Source organism: Tursiops truncatus, chromosome 4 (genome assembly GCF_011762595.2).
Source record: "Tursiops truncatus isolate mTurTru1 chromosome 4, mTurTru1.mat.Y, whole genome shotgun sequence".
Taxonomy (NCBI): Eukaryota; Metazoa; Chordata; class Mammalia; order Artiodactyla; family Delphinidae; genus Tursiops; species Tursiops truncatus.
Window position 1 is genome coordinate 69,085,255 of NC_047037.1, and position 17,360 is coordinate 69,102,614.

Genomic DNA, 17,360 nt, shown 5'->3' on the forward strand with positions numbered 1-17,360 from the left:
TGTACAATAAAGTGAATCAGCTATGTGTATACATATATCCCCTCCCTCTTGGACCTCCCTCCCACCCCACTCCCCCCCATTCCACCCACCTAGGTCACCACAGAGCACCAAGCTGAGCTCCCTGGGCTATACAGCAGGTTCCCACTAGCTATCTCTTTTACACATGGCAGTGCACATACGTCAATCCCAATTTCCCAATTCATCCCACACCCCCTCCCTGACCACACCCCCCAACTCCCCCCACCTCCCCGCTGTGTCCACACATCTGTTCTCTAATCATCCTCTGATGGCTCAGGAAAGCCTTTCCTGGTTTTCTTGACTTGATCAAATCCCTTGTCTATAATCTTACAATAACCACGAAGCTTTCCTAAGTACCACTTATAACAGTTGGATTTTTGCATTTATTTGTGTAGTTGATTTGACGAACTCCGTGGAGTCAAGAACCCTGATTTTACTGTTATACTCCCTGCCCCCTGCGCTGTCCATGAGATAGCACTGTGGCTGGCATACAACCTGTGCTCATCAAATTTATGAAGGAAGGAGGAAGGGAGAGGGAAATCCTGGCTGACATTTACTAGGTTGCAAAGTTATTGTCCTCTCTGTATCCTCATCAGTAAAATAAAAATGATAATGCCATTTCCTATGGTTGTTATGAGAATTAAATAATATAATCAATGAGATGCTGTTTTATAAAATGTAGAGCAAATAGCATTTTAATAGAAGGCAGAAAGCACTACAGCAGTCAGAGCTAACAAATACAGAGCTAGGAGAGAAGGAAGGACAGGAATTAATTCCCTCTGGTATTGGGACAGAGAATGGATCAACTAAGATTTAATAGAAAAGGTGGTATATGGCTGAAGAATGAGTAGGTTTTGATAAGTAGAGATAGAACACCTACTGTCTATATTTACTGTACAGAGAATGTGTGTATGAGTGTGTACAAGTGTCTATCAGTTGAGTCCTCTCCAGAATGTCCCTCTGCAAGGATTTCCGTCTGTTTTGTTCATAGCTGTATTCCCAGCGCCTATAACAACGTCTGGTACTTGACTGGTACTCAATAAATACTTGTTGAATGAATAAGTGAATGAATGAATGGGGGAGATAGGGAATATCAGAAGAAATTTTATGAGTAAAAGCATAGACAAAACAAACTGTCTGATTCCCTTAGAAAGTGGTGCCAATGTGTGGAGCCTGGGCTTGGAGAGACCAGGCTGCAGAAGAGGAGGGAGGGGAGGAAGTAAGGGATCCAGGAAACATGAACACAAATGCTGGTATCTGATGAGCATCCTGGTGGGCTGGTGGACCCAAGATGCCATTTGCATGGCTGATTTTGGGGATTTCTAAGTTTTTAAGCTAAAGCCCCTACCACTGACATCTTTCGGTGAAACTGAAGGGGAAATGTTCCCCACTAAAACATTGAAGTGAAATGCCCAGAGTCAGGCCTAACAGCCAATCATCACAAAGTTCTTCTCTGAACATTGTGAGTCTTTGGCAACATGTGACATACAGTGACAGTGAAGGAAAAATGTATATGTAATTATAATAAAGATAAAAACTACGAAAATCATCAGGAGCATCTGAATTCAAAACGCCAATGAATATAAATCACGTTATTTGCATAGAAATGTGGCATCGCCACAGATATTGGTTAAAAGTCAGAAGTAGATGAATAATGAATAAAATGCCACTTTTAAATTATAAAATAGAAATGTAATTACTCTTATCTTTTGGAAAAATCTCACTCTTAGAGGTGCTTAATAAGAGGACGGGAACAGAAAATAAACTAGGTGCTGAAGATTTTCAGTCAGTACACATCATGTTACTATTTTTTTAATGTTAAAAAATGACTACCTAATCAGTATCTGGGATAATGATCTGTAATCTTACCAGTGTAAGACTGATGATAAATATCAAGTACTGATTTTTTAATAACATGAAAAACAGATATGCAACATATTTTCAGGTAAGAGTCATCCAGTCTTTCTTACTGGGAAATCTTTACTGAACAGCTATTATAATATAATTCGAATAATATCTTTCTTAAGGTATCATTTTAATGCAAATAACCTTACGGCAGACTTTTAATCTATTGACTCTCAAAGCTTATTTTTATCTAAGGCTCACATAGTAAAAGTGTTTGAAATAATCGGGTTCTTATCTAATTACATAAAGACTAATTTAGCACCTCATTTATTTGGAGAGTCTCTGGCATAGCAAATCCATTTAAAATGAGGCACAAGAGCAGGTAATTAAAAATTAAGGTTGAAATCAAGATGAAAAAGACAAGATTGAAGCTGGTTTCAATAGCTCTGATTAGTTGCAGAGGGCAGTGTAATGGGAGAAAGGCTTAATACACTTTCAAAGAGCCAAAGAAAGGGGCAGGGTGATGGAATGCAGCTCCCTGAGGCACCGATGCCTTTTTGAATCTTTCTGCTGTATGTCCAGTTCAAAGCTGATCACATGCAACTAGGAGAGGTGACCTGCTTGAGCACATATGAGTGTTGGGGATTTCTAGTTATAGGGCATCTTCCCCATGTCTCCTGTCCTGGAAGGAAGTGCCAGGCCTCCTGGATAATAAGGGAAGGACACAGCGTCCAGATGAGCAGGGCCATTATACATGGGTGCATCGAGGCTATAGCAAGCGCTTTCGTACAGCAAGCTTGTGAAGTTGCTATATCAAAAACACATACACGATCAAAATTGTCTTTGATGATGCACTTTACAGTTTGTAAATGGTTTTTACATATGTAATCTCACTTCATCCTCACACCAACCCAAGAAAGAACAAGTGCTTTTACTAGGCCCATTTTACAGATAGAGAAACTGAGGTCCTGGAACGTTAAGTAACAAACCTAAGGTGTCGTGTACCTAAGGTGCTGGGACTAGAAGTCAAAACTTTTGACTCCGAATCCCATAATGGACCAGCTCCGTGTTGGTTGATATTTTTTTTTATTTCTTTCACTCTTACCAGATCTTCTTTTCTTTCTTTGTAAATTTTAGGTTCTATTATTGAAGTATAGTCCATTTACAATATTATATTAGCTTCAGATGTACAGCATAGTGATTCAGTATTTTTACAGATTATACTCCATTAAAAGTCATCACAAGATAATGGCTATAATTCCCTGTGCTGTATAATACATTCTTGTTGTATATCATAGTAGTTTATGTCATACATAGTAGCTTGTATCTTACTAGATCTTTCTCTTTTCTCCCTCTTTATTTTTCTTTTACCTATTTCCCTCTCCTTTTCTTTCATTTTGCTCCCTTCCTTGCCATTTCCTTGTTCATTTCCTCTTGCTCCTCTCTGTGCCTTGACTCTGCCAGCAACCTCGGAGCTTATAGCTCAGCCAACCACATGCTCTCAGATCTGAAGAGTCTGGTGATACACTCTGAAAGACAGAAAGCTTTTCTGTTTCTGAGGTTGTTTCTGCTGCAACAAAAGCATTGCCCCCTGAGAACTAGCTGGGCGAAATGAAAGCACCTGCAGGGTAGAGTGAAGTACTTTTCCAAATCCTCCTTTCATGACAAAAAATAAGAATCTCATAGGTCCTTAAGTTCACATGGAACGGGTTGAACTATGAAAGTATCCCAAAGATGTGGTCTTCCATAAGTCCTTACATCCCTACCCTGAGCCCAGAAAATAAACCTCTCTCTACCCCTGCTCCAGCAAGACACTAGGGCTGTATACAGCAGGACCACTTACAACACTTTGCTAAATCTGGATCCGTCCCCTTGAGACCATATAAATATATATTGGCTGAGCCATAAAGCAAATGTCCAGGCCCCTGTTCCTCTCCCAAGGACCAAGTAAGCTCGCCAGTGGGAGTGGTGACTATCTGCAGCAGTTTTGCTCAAAGTATGGTCCCTTACCAGAAGCATTAGCATCATCTGAGAACTTGTTAAAAATGCAAACTCTGGAGCCCCAATGCAAATCTAAAGAATTAGAAGCCCTGGGAGGGGGGCCCAGCAATCTGTTCATAGCCCTCCAGATGATTCTAAGGCTGGTTGGTGTTTGGGATCTACGTGCAGTTGTGTGGGGACAACCCTGAACTAGGAACTGGGATATATGGTACTTCTTCCTGGTGAGGCCCCTAACTCATCAAGGAGTGTGGCTAAAATATGCACCCTCTCCAGACCCCATTTCCTCCCCCAATCGAATGACGAGATCTTCCTTGGTGAGCGCCAGGCACTCTTCTCTCATGCATATTCTGTGAGCCTTCATGAAGTATGGTTTGAGGCAGCAGTGGAGCAGGGCTCCCAGCCCAACATCATCAGCATGAGATGCTCTGACTCCACTATCATCTTGCCTTCTTAATGTCTTGAAGGCTATTCTCCAAGAATCTTGAGTTAAATTATAGTTGAACTTGGGTGGAGCTGCCTCAGCTCTCATCTGTAATATGGTCCACGTGTCAGCTAAGCCGGGACATAGGACGGGTGGCTCTTGAAGTGACCAGGAGCCAGAAATAAGGGATGGGGCTGAGCCCAGGGAGGGCAGGTCAACAAAGACAAACTTCATCCAACTGCCAGTTTCATTGAGGTCTAGCTCCAACTCAGAGTGAAATATGTAAAAAAAATTGGGGGCCAGTTATAAGACTTGCTGCTATCCTCTTCTCTCACTGAAATGAATAGAATGTTTATCTAGAGAGGTCGCTACATAAAAAAAGAAGCTAACAGCCTAGTAGAGTTTGATTTATCAAGAATTTGGTTGTCATTCTGGGTCATTTGGGCTGACACATTGTTAGACACACTCAGTAAAAGTTAGCCCGAAAAGGGTCCTCTGTGAGACTGCACTTTGACTTCTATCAAGAGGAATGTCCACTTTAGCCTGTCAGCCACCACATATGTATGGAATCCCTACCATGTGCCGGAACTAGGGATGCAGTTAACAAGTTAGAGATAGTCCCTTCTTTTGTGGAGCTAACAGTCCAGCAGGAACAAGGCACTTCGCCTAAGTGTAATGAGTGCTAGAAGGAAGTGTTATCAGAGCCAATACAGGGGAACTCCCCTAACACCAGGACCTTGTATTAGCAGAAAGCGGCAATCTACTCAGGGACAAGATGGCCACACTTTTAAACCCTAGCATATCTACAGGATGCAACAGACTCCTATCAATAACCATGGCTCTCTCAGAGGAGCAGGGGAAGACAGGATCCTCCTCAGAGGGGTACTTCCCACCTCCTCCCCACCTTCCCTTCCCCCAGGGATACCCCAGTGGAGGGGGGCTGGGATAGGCATTGATATGTCAGGATGGGGGTGGGGAGAAGGATGAGTATGAACGTTATAACCTATAGCCTGACATAACTACTTCACACTATTATTTTTAGCTGTTAACATGGTTATTCCCTATTCCGACATTCACTAAAATCACAATTTAAAAGGAATACCCTATGAATTAGGTCTTCTTAATGAAATCCAATCATACACAAATTATTGAATTCTTGGTAAGTAAATGTAAGGCTGTGATGGAGCCTGAGGCTGGACATCCAGCTGCCGCCTGCCTTGTGTTCATCTCCCCACAACCATCCCATAACAAGGTGTCCAGGAAAAAGGGCCACCAGGTACAGAACCAGGTACACACTTACTGTTGTCCTCAGCAACACGACGTCTGCTTCTTGCAAGGAACACGGGATGCAATTTGCCCACACGTGCCAAGCGGGTCTCCAGTAAAACACCAAGGGGAGGATCCCAAAGGAGAAGATAGATCCAGCAAGGCAGAGGGTTTTCCGGCAGCTCTGAGTCCGGTAGCCAAATATCTCCTGGGACAGAACCAAAATGACCCCAAACATTGATTAAGCACAACAAACAACAAATGAACAAATTGGAATTTTGGTGATGAAACTGATGGGAGGGGCAGAGAGTGAAGAAGCTGAGGAAGGTAAGGGGAGGACAGAGTGAGGGGTTGAGGAAGTGAAGCATCCCTGACAAAGATCCTTCCTTAAACATGATCCCAGCCCTCCAAGAAGTTGTAATCTAACTGGGAAATTCAGTTTCTACAATTTCAGCACGTGGCTACCCCATGCCAAACACTATACTACATGATATGCTATATGGTTTCAGTCTCTCAAGCATCTCCTGAATAGGGTAATATGACCCTCACTCCAAAAATGATGAGGCTTAGCTCAGAAAGGCTGAATGTAATGACTTGTCCGAGGCCACACAGCTGGCAAATTCTGCTGCCCTGATTCAAACCCAGATCTGTCAGCCTTCAGGTCTTGAACTCAACCCACAGACGTGATCATGAGCCATGTGACAGAAGGACTGGGTGACGGCAGCAATGAATGATTCCCTTGGCTGGAACCAGGGAACCACCATGGGCAAGAGGGGCTAGAAAAGGCCTTGAGTTTGGAGTCAGGATTTGGTGAAAGTGTTTGACCAAAAGAGGATGAACAACTAAATCCCAGCTTGCCTTTAAGGGTTTGCAGTACAGGGAGCTATGCCTTCCTAGCCTCCTCTCTTGTTTAATAACAAAAAGAATTTTACATCAAGGGGAAAACACCGCAGAGACAATTTAGTTTATTTCAACTATTGAGCAGCTGCTATGTGCCATGAGGGTACAAATAACAAAAGATAAGAGACCGACCTCTAATAAATGTATAATCTGGACAAACTTCTTCCTTCCAAGGAAAGCCTGGGACTGAATGGAAAACCACACCTGAAGCTTATGGCCTAGGTCCCACAGCTATATCCCACAAAGTCATAGGTGTACTTTATACCGGTTATAATGGCTACAGTTGAGAGGAAGGAGGGGGTCCGAGTTAAAAGCACATTCTCTGGACCAAAACACTTTGAGTTCAAAGCCTAGTGTGCCCCTTACTGGCTGTGACCTTGAACAAGTTAGTTAACCTCTTTATTCCTCAGTTTGTCATCTATAAAATGGGGGTGCTGATAGTACCCCCGACCCAGGGCTGCTGTGTGTTACTGTGTATAAGTGCTATGTAAACATTTACTGCTGCTGCTACGATTTTACTATTTCCCCTAACATAGACCTGAAATTCGACCCCTGGGTTTACTGGCATTTAGAGCTAAGAATTAGTATCAATAGTTCTGCTTTTGTTAGAATTGCCTGTTAGGATAATAAGGGAGCTGGAACATGCATCTTTAAATCCACCGACTTCTCTGTCTCACTTGGTAAAGATATATTATCAGAAAAGTTTCTGTGATCCTTGACGGAAAGCTGCTTTCATGTGTAGTTACTAGGTCCCTTTCTCTTATTAGCAGTGCACGCAGGTGCCAAACGGCTTCCTTAGGTAGTGTCCACATCTGGCATGCCTTTGATAAAACGCTTACCTCGCCTCAGAAATACAAGCTCTTGACTCATTTTGCAAAGTAGAATGTCTATCCTGACATAAATATTCTTCTGTCCCACACTCAAGCTATTGCTCCCCAGATGCCAAGCCTGAGATGCTCTGTCCCCTCACCACGCTAGAAACAATGCTTTGTTGGTTTCATACCAAGCAGGGTCCCAATTCTAAATTCCAGACACCTGTCTGAGTCCATCCCACTGTCTTTTCCCACATGCTTTTATTATATTCCTACACTTTGGAACAGATCAACTTCTATCCGCCCTCCCCATCTGTCCATTTTTTCATCTTTTTAAAATATTATATTTAAAAGGTTGCTTATCTTGCCATTCAATCTAGCTCCTCATACAATATAACGAAGTTATGCCAGTTCTATAAGCACAAACCTCCCTGTCAATGTGCATTCTTTTACAGGCTATGCAATGAGAGCTCTGTGTAGTTTCCAAAGTGTCTTCATGTTCATTATCAAAGTAAAGCAGGAATGATGACCTTCCATTTCCAGCTAAGAAAACTGGAAAACTGAAAAATTTAAAGTAATTATAGGACTTCCCTGGTGGCGCAGTGGTTAAGAATCCTCCTGCCGGGGGGCTTCCGGGAAGATGGCGGAAGAGTAAGACGTGGAGATCACCTTCCTCCCCACAGATACACCAGAAATACATCTACACATGGAACAACTCCTACAGAACACCTACTGAACGCTGGCAGAAGACCTCAGACCTCCCAAAAGGCAAGAAACCCCCCGCCACGTACCTGGGTAGGGCAAAAGAAAAAAGAATAAACAGAGACAAAAGGATAGGGACGGGACCTGCACCAGTGGGAAGGAGCTGTGAAGCAGGAAAGCTTTCCACACACTAGGAAGGACACTTTTCCACACACTATTCGCGGGCGGAGGCTGCGGGTGGCGGAGGGGCAAAGCTTCGGAGCCGCGGAGAAGAGCGCAGCAACAGGGGTGCGGAGGGAAAAGCGGAGAGATTCCCGCACAGAGGTTCAGGGCCGACTGGCACTCACCAGGCCGAGAGCCTTGTCTGCTCACCCGCCGGGGCGGGCGGGGCTGCGAGTTGAGGCTCGGGCTTCCGTCGGAGCGCAGGGAGAGGACTGGGGTTGGTGGTGTGAACACAGCCTGCAGGGGGTTAGTGCGCCACGGCTAGCCCGGAGGGAGTCCGGGGAAAAGTCTGGACCTACCGAAGAGGCAGGAGACTTTTTCTTCCCTCTTTGTTTCCTGGTGCGCGAGGAGAGGGGATTAAGAGCGCTGCTTAAAGGAGCTCCAGAGACGGGCGCGAGCCGCGGCTAAAAGCGCGGACCCCAGAGACGGGCGGGAGACGCTAAGGCTGCTTCTGCCGCCACCAAGAAGCCTGTGTGCGAGCACAGGTCACTATTCACACCCCTCTCCCGGGGAGCCTGTGCAGCCCACCACTGCCAGGGTCCCGGGATCCAGGAACAACTTCCCCAGGAAAACGCACGGCGCGCCTCAGGCTGGTGCAACGTCACGCCGGCCTCTGCCGCCGCAGGCCCGCCCCGCACTCCGTGCCCCTCCCTACCCCCCCGGCCTGAGTGAGCCAGAGCCCGCGAATCAGCAGCTCCTTTAACCCCGTCCTGTCTGAGCGAAGAACAGACGCCCTCCAGCGACCTACACACAGAGACGGGGCCAAATCCAAAGCTGAGCCCCGGGAGCTGTGAGAACAAAGAAGAGAAAAGGAAATCTCTCCCAGCAGCCTCAGAAGCAGCGGATTAAAGCCCCACAATCAACCTGATGTACGCTGCATCTGTGGAATACCTGAATAGACAACGAACCATCCCAAATTGAGGAGGTGGAATTTGAGAGCAAGATTTATGATTTTTTTCCCCTTTTCCTCTTTTTGTGAGTGTGTATGTATATGCTTCTGTGTGAGATTTTTTGTCTGTATAGCTTTGCTTCCACCATTTGTCCTAGGGTTCTATCCTTCCTTTTTTTTTTTTAATTTTTTTTCTTAACAATTAATTGTATATTAATAACTTTATTTTACTTTATCTTCTTTCTTTCTTTCCTTCCTTCCCTAATTTAGACAACGAATCATCCCAAATTGAGGAGGTGGACTTTGAGAGCAAGATTTATGATTTTTCCCCTTTTCCTCTTTTTGTGAGTTTGTATGTGTCTGCTTCTGTGTGAAATTTTCTCTGTATAGCTTTGCTTCCACCATTTGTCCTAGGGTTCTATCTGTCCTTTTTCTTGTTGTTGTTTTTTTTAATTTTTTTCTTAATAATTATTTTTTTATTTTAATAACTTTATTATATTTTATCTTTATTTTATTTTACTTTATCTTCTATCTTTCTTCCTTTTATTCCTTCCTTCCCTCCTTCCTTCCTCCATCCCTCCCTCCCTTCCTTCCCTCCTTTCTTTCTTTCTACTGCTACTAATTCTTTCTTTCTACTTTTTCTCCCTTTTATTCTGAGCCGTGTGAATGAAAGGCTCTTGGTGCTGCAGCCAGGAGTCAGTGCTGTGCCTCTGAGGTGGAAGAGCCAACTTCAGGACACTGGTCCACAAGAGACCTCCCAGCTCCACATAATATCAAACGGCAAAAATCTCCCAGAGATCTCCACCTCAACACCAGCAGCCAGCTTCACTCAACAACCAGCAAGCTACATTGCTGGACACCCTATGCCAAACAACTAACAAGACAGGAACACAACCCCACCCATTAGCAGACAGGCTGCCTAAAATCATAATAAGTCCACAGACACCCCAAAACACACCTCCAGACGTGGACCTGCCCACCAAAAAGACAAGATCCAGCCTCATCCACCAGAACACAGGCACTAGTCCCCTCCTCTATGAAGCCTACACAACCCACTGAACCAACCTTAGCCACTGGGGACAGACACCAAAAACAATGGGAACTACGAACCTGCAGCCTGCAAAAAGGAGACCCCAAACACAATAAGATAAGCAAAATGAGAAGACAGAAAAACACACAGCAGATGAAGGAGCAAGATAAAAACTCACCAGACCTAACAAATGAAGAGCAAATAGGCAGTCTACCTGAAAAAGAATTCAGAATAATGATAGTAAAGATGATCTAAAATCTTGGAAATAGAATGGACAAAATGCAAGAAACATTTAACAAGGACCTAGAAGAACGAAAGATGAAACAAACAACGATGAACAACACAATAAATGAAATTAAAAATACTCTAGATGGGGGCTTCCCTGGTGGCGCAGTGGTTGAGAGTCCGCCTGCCAATGCAGGGGACACGGGTTCGTGTCCCGGTCCGGGAAGATCCCACATGCCGCGGAGTGGCTGGGCCCGTGAGCCATGGCCGCTGAGCCTGCGCGTCCGGAGCCTGTGCTCCGCAACGGGAGAGGCCACAGCGGTGAGAGGCCTGCGTATCGCAAAAAAAAAAAAAAAAAAAATACTCTAGATGGGATCAATAGCAGAATAACTGAGGCAGAAGAACGGGTAAGTGACCTGGAAGATAAAATAGTGGAAATAACTACTGCAGAGCAGAATAAAGAAAAAAGAATGAAAAGAACTGAGGACACTCTCAGAGACCTCTGGGACAACATTAAATGCACCAACATTCAAATTATAGGCATTCCAGAAGAAGAAGAGAAAAATAAAGTGACTGAGAAAATATCTGAAGAGATTAGAGTTGAAAACTTCCCTAATACGGGAAAGGAAATAGTTAATCAAGTCCAGGAAGCACAGTGAGTCCCATACAGGATAAATCCAAGGATAAATACACCAAGACACATATGAATCAAACTGTCAAAAATTAAATACAAAGAAAACATATTAAAAGCAGCAAGGGAAAAACAACAAATAACACACAAGGGACTCCCCATAAGGTTAACAGCTGATATTTCAGCAGAAACTGCAAGCCACAAGGGACTGGCAGGACGTATTTGAAGTGATAAAGGAGAAAACCCTGCAACCAAGATTACTCTACCCAGCAAGGATCTCATTCAGATTTGATGGAGAAATTAAAACCTTTACAGACAAGCAAAAGCTGAGAGAGTTCAGCACCACCAAACCAGCTTTACAACAACTGCTAAAGGAACTTCTCTAGGCAAGAAACACAAGAGAAGGAAAAGACCTACAATAACGAACCCAAAACAATAAGGAAAATGGGAATAGGAATATACATATCGATAATTACCTTAAATGTAAATGGACTAAATGCTCCCACCAAAAGACACAGATTGGCTGAATGGATACAAAAACAAGACCCATATATTTGCTGTCTACAAGAGACCCACTTCAGACCTAGAGACACATACAGACTGAAAGTTAGGGGATGGAAAAAGATATTTCATGCAAATGGAAATCAAAAGAAATCTGGAGTAACAATTCTCATGTCAGACAAAATAGACTTTAAAGTAAAGACTATTAGAAGAGACAAAGAAGGACACTACATAATGATCAAGGGATCGATCCAAGAAGAAGATATAACAATTGTAAATATTGATGCACCCAACATAGGAGCACCTCAATACATAAGACAAATACTAACAGCCATAAAAGGGGAAATCGACAGTAACACATTCATAGTAGGGAACTTTAACACCCCACTTGCACCAATGGACAGATCAACCAAAATGAAAATAAACAAGGAAACACAAGCTTGAAATGATACATTAAACAAGATGGACTTAATTGATATTTATAGGACATTCCATCCAAAAAAAACAGAATAAACATTCTTCTCAAGTGCTCATGGAACATTCTCCAGGATAGATCATATCTTGGGTCACAAGTCAAGCCTTGGTAAATTTAAGAAAACTGAAACTGTTTCAAGTATCTTTTCCGATCACAATGCTATGAGACTAGATATCAATTACAGGAAAAGATCTGTAAAAAATACAAACACATGGAGGCTAAACAATACACTACTTAATAACGAAGTGATCACTGAAGAAATCGAAGACAAAATAAAAAAAATACCTAGAAACAAATGACAATGGAGACACGATGACCCAAAATCTATGGAATGCAGAAAAAGCAGTTCTAAGAGGGAAGTTTATAGCAATACAATCCTACCTTAAGAAACAGGAAACATCTCGAATAAACAACCTAACCTTGCACCTAAAGCAATTAGAGAAAGAAGAACAAACAAACCCCAAAGTTAGCAGAAGGAAAGAAATCATAAAAATCAGATCAGAAATAAATGAAAAAGAAATGAAGCAAACGATAGCAGAGATCAATAAAACTAAAAGCTTGTTCTTTGAGAAGATAAACAAAATTGATAAACCATTTGCCAGAATCATCAAGAAAAAAAGGGAGAAGACTCAAATCAATAGAATTAGAAATGCAAAAGGAGAAGTAACAACTGACACTGCAGAAATACAAAAGATCATGAGAGATTACTACAAGCAACTCTATGCCAATAAAATGGACAACCCAGAAGAAATGGACAAATTCTTAGAAATGCACAACCTGCCAAGACTGATTCAGGAAGAAATAGAAAATATGAACAGACCAATCACAAGCACTGAAATTGAAACTGTGATTAAAAATCGTCCAACAAACAAAAGCCGAGGACCAGATGGCTTCACAGGCAAATTCTATCAAACATTTAGAGAAGAGCTAACACCTATCCTTCTCAAACTCTTCCAAAATATAGCAGAGGGAGGAACACTCCCAAACTCATTCTACAAGGCCACCATCACCCTGATACCAAAACCAGACAAGGATGTCACAAAGAAAGAAAACTACAGGCCAATATCACTGATGAACATAGATGCAAAAATCCGCAACAAAATACTAGCAAACAGAATCCAACAGCACATTAAAAGGATCATACACCATGATCAAGTGGGGTTTATCCCAGGAATGCAAGGATTCTTCAGTATACGCAAAACAATCAATGTGATAAACCATATTAAGAAATTGAAGGAGAAAAACCATATGATCATCTCAATAGATGCAGAGAAAGTTTTCAACAAAATTCAACACCCATTTATGATAAAAATCCTGCAGAAAGTAGGCATAGGGGGAACTTTCCTCAACATAATAAAGGCCATATATGACAAACCCACAGCAAGCATCATCCTCAATGGTGAAAAACTGAAAACATTTCCACTAAGATCAGGAACAAGACAAGGTTGCCCACTCTCACCACTCTTATTCAACATAGTTTTGGAAGTTTTAGCCACAGCAATCAGAGAAGAAAAGGAAATAAAAGGAATTCAAATCGGAAAAGAAGAAGTAAAGCTGTCACTGACTGCAGATGACATGATACTATACATAGAGAATCCTAAAGATGCTACCAGAAAACTACTAGAGCTAATCAATGAATTTGGTAAAGTAGCAGGGTACAAAATTAATGCACAGAAATCTCTGGCATTCCTATACACTAATGATGAAAAATCTGAAAGTGAAACCAAGAAAACACTCCCATTTACCATTGCAACAAAAAGAATAAAATATCTCGGAATAAACCTACCTAAGGAGACGAAAGACCTGTGTGCAGAAAATTATAAGACACTGATGAAAGAAATTAAAGATGATAAAAATAGATGGAGAGATATACCATGTTCTTGGATTGGAAGAATCAACATTGTGAAAATGACTCTTACTCCCCAAAACAATCTACAGATTCAATGCAATCCCTATCCAACTACCAATGACATTCTTCACAGAAGTAGAACAAAAAAATTCACAATTTGTACGGAAACACAAAAGACCCCGAATAGCCAAAGCAATCTTAAGAACGAGAAACGGAGCTGTAGGAATCAGGATCCCTGACTTCAAACTATACTACAAAGCTACAGTAATCAAGGCAGTATGGTACTGGCACAAAAACAGAAATGTAGATCAATGGAACAGGATAGAAAGCCCAGAGATAAACCCACGCACATATGGTCACCTTATCTTTGATAAAGGAGACAGGAAGTACAGTGGAGAAAGGACAACCTCTTCAATAAGTGGTGCTGGGGAAACTGGACAGCTACATATAAAAGTATGAGATTAGATCACTCCCTAACACCATACACAAAAATAAGCTCAAAATGGGTTAAAGACCTAAGTGTAAGGCCAGAAACTATCAATCCCTTAGAGGAAAACATAGGCAGAACACTCTATGACATAAATCACAGCAAGATCCTTTTTGACCCACCTCCTAGAGAAATGGAAATAAAAACAAAAATAAACAAATGGGACCTAATGAAACTTAAAAGCTTTTGCACAGCAAAGGAAACCATAAACAAGACCAAAAGACAACCCTCAGAATGGGAGAAAATATTTGCAAATGAAGCAACTGACAAAGGATTAATCTCCAAAATTTATACGCAGCTCATGCAGCTCAATAACAAAAAAACAAACAACCTAATCCAAAAATGGGCAGAAGACCTAAATAGACATTTCTCCAAAGAAGGTATACAGACTGCCAACAAACACATGAAAGAATGCTCAACTTCATTAATCATTAGAGAAATGAAAATCAAAACTACAATGAGATATCATCTCACAGCAGTCAGAATGGCCATCATCAAAAAATCTAGAAACAATAAATGCTGGAGAGGGTGTGGAGAAAAGGGAACCCTCTTGCACTGTTGGTGGGAATGTAAATTGATACAGCCACTGTGGAGTATGGTATGGAGGTTCCTTAAAAAACTACAAATAGAACTACCATATGACCCAGCAATCCCACTACTGGGCATATTCCCTGAGAAAACCATAATTCAAAAAGAGTCATGTACCAAAATGTTCATTGCAGCTCTATTTACAATCGCCCAGAGATGGAAACATCCTAAGTGTCCATCATCGGATGAATGGATAAAGAAGATGTGGCACATATATACAACGGAATATTACTCAGCCATAAAAAGAAACAAAATTGAGCTATTTGTAATCAGGTGGATAGACCTAGAGTCTGTCATACACAGTGAAGTAAGTCAGAAAGAGAAAAGACAAATACCGTATGCTAACACATATATATGGAATTTAAGAAAAAAAAATGTCATGAAGAACCTAGGGTTAAGACAGGAATAATGACACAGAACTACTAGAGAATGGACTTTAGGATATGGGGAAGGGGAAGGTAAGCTGTGACAATGCGAGATAGAGGCATGGACATATATACACTACCAAACGTAAGGTAGATAGCTAGTGGGAAGCAGCCGCATGGCACAGGCAGGTCAGCTCGGTGCTTTGTGACCGCCTGGAGGGGTGGGATAGGGAGGGTGGGAGGGAGGGAGACGCAAGAGGGAAGAGATATGGGAACATATGTGTATGTATAACTGATTCACTTTATTATAAAGCAGAAACTAACAAAAAAATAAAAATAAAATAAAATAAAAAAGAAATCAAAGCAATTTACACACTGAGGACATATACTCAATCCTGAGCACATTGAGAGTCTGTTTTGATGAATGTGTAAGTCGAGTGCTGGGAACAAGAGACAAACTGTAGGACCAGCTCAAGATGGGAGTTCTAGTAAGACATAGCTACACAGAAGGAGTTATCCCAAAGGGCTATACCCACGGTGTAGCAGTAGACCAGAAATAAATTAAGGCCCTTATAGGGAAAAAGACAAGAAATATTTTCATTTTCAGCCTTGGCTCTGGGTGAAATGGAAGTTTTCTTTGTGAATTCTTAATCATGAGCCAGCCACATTTTCAGGATAATCCCAAAGACCTTAAATCAAGATATATGTTAAATTTGTCCTGAATTATTGGTAGCTCTGGGCTTTTGGCAGAAGCAAATCCTCTAGATGAACATACCTTCAAGAACACCCCATAGCAGCAATTTAGATAGAGTTCCACTAAACAGTAGCTCAAATGGAAAAATCTCAAAACTCACAAGAAAAGAAGGTACAAAAAGAGAGCCACACAAAAAACAAGACTCCAGAATGGAAAATATCAGGCTTATAATATAAAAATAAGTATTTCAATATTTAAATGAGTAAGAAAAATATTACTCAGCCATAAAAAAGAGTGAACTAATGCCATTTGCAGCAACATGCATAGATCTAGAGATTATTATACTAAGCAAAGTCAGACAGAGAAAGACAAATATAATATTACTTATATGTGGAATCTAAAAAACAGTACAAATTAACTTATTTACAAAACAGAAACAGACTCACAGACATAGAAAACAAAGTTATGGTTACCAAAGCAGAAGCCGGGGGAGGGATAAATTGGGAGTATGGGATTAACAGATGCACACTACCATATATGAAATATATGAATATATATAGGGAACTATATTCAATACCTTGTAATAAACTATAATGGAAAAGAGTAAAAAAAAGAACATATTTACATTAAAAAAAAAAAAAGAATCCTCCTGCCAATGCAGCGGACACGGGTTTGAGCCCGCGTCCAGGAAGATCCTACATGCCACAGAGCAACTAACCCGTGCACCACAACTACTGAGCCTGCACTCTAGAGCCCGTGAGCCACAACTACTGAGCTCACGTGCCGCAACTACTAAAGCCCCTGTGCCTAGAGCCCGTGCTCTGCAACAAGAGAAGCCACCGCAATGAGAGGCCCGCGCACCGCAACGAAGAGTAACCCCGGTTCGCCGCAACTAGAGAAAGCCCATGCACAGCAACGAAGACCCAACACAGCTAAAAATAAACTTAAAGTGATTATAGTAATAGTTATTATTAACAACTAATAATTTGAAAACAATGACGGCAGCTAACATTGGTGGAGCACTGAAACGCCTTTCACCAAGCACTTTATACACACTTTCCTTTTGTTGAAAAAGACTAAAGTTTCCCAATGTACGATGCTCGTAAGTGACTCAGAGCTGGGCCTCCAGTCCAGGCCTCGGCAGCACACGGAAGACAATGTGAGCTGACCATTTCTACTCTAAGGCCGTTCTTCATTCTGTTTTTAATATCAGTTCAATTGAAGAAATATTTTTTTAAGTGTCCAGAGAATAGCAGGCCTGTGCTAGACACAGAGATAAATGAGACAGTGCTTCCAGCGTCAAGAAGCTCATTAGTTTAATGGGAAGCTCCAGAGGCACATAAACAGATTAAACAAGTTTAGAGCAATACAAGTGTTATAGAGAGAGGTGACTATATAAATTGTCGTCTGAATTGGGTGCTATTAATAACAACACAGGT

The 17,360-nt window shown here is 41.8% G+C and overlaps 1 protein-coding gene across 1 annotated transcript in view; it reads right to left on the bottom strand.

Moving 5' to 3' along the window:
• The window catches only part of ATP13A4 (ATPase 13A4), a 145,038-nt gene that overhangs the window by 93,794 nt on the left and 33,884 nt on the right, over positions 1–17,360 (bottom strand). Inside the window, exon 2 of the mRNA XM_019923232.2 lies at positions 5,586–5,759. Coding sequence (XP_019778791.2) covers positions 5,586–5,759 — 174 coding nt within the window. The remainder of the gene's footprint in view (positions 1–5,585; positions 5,760–17,360) is intronic.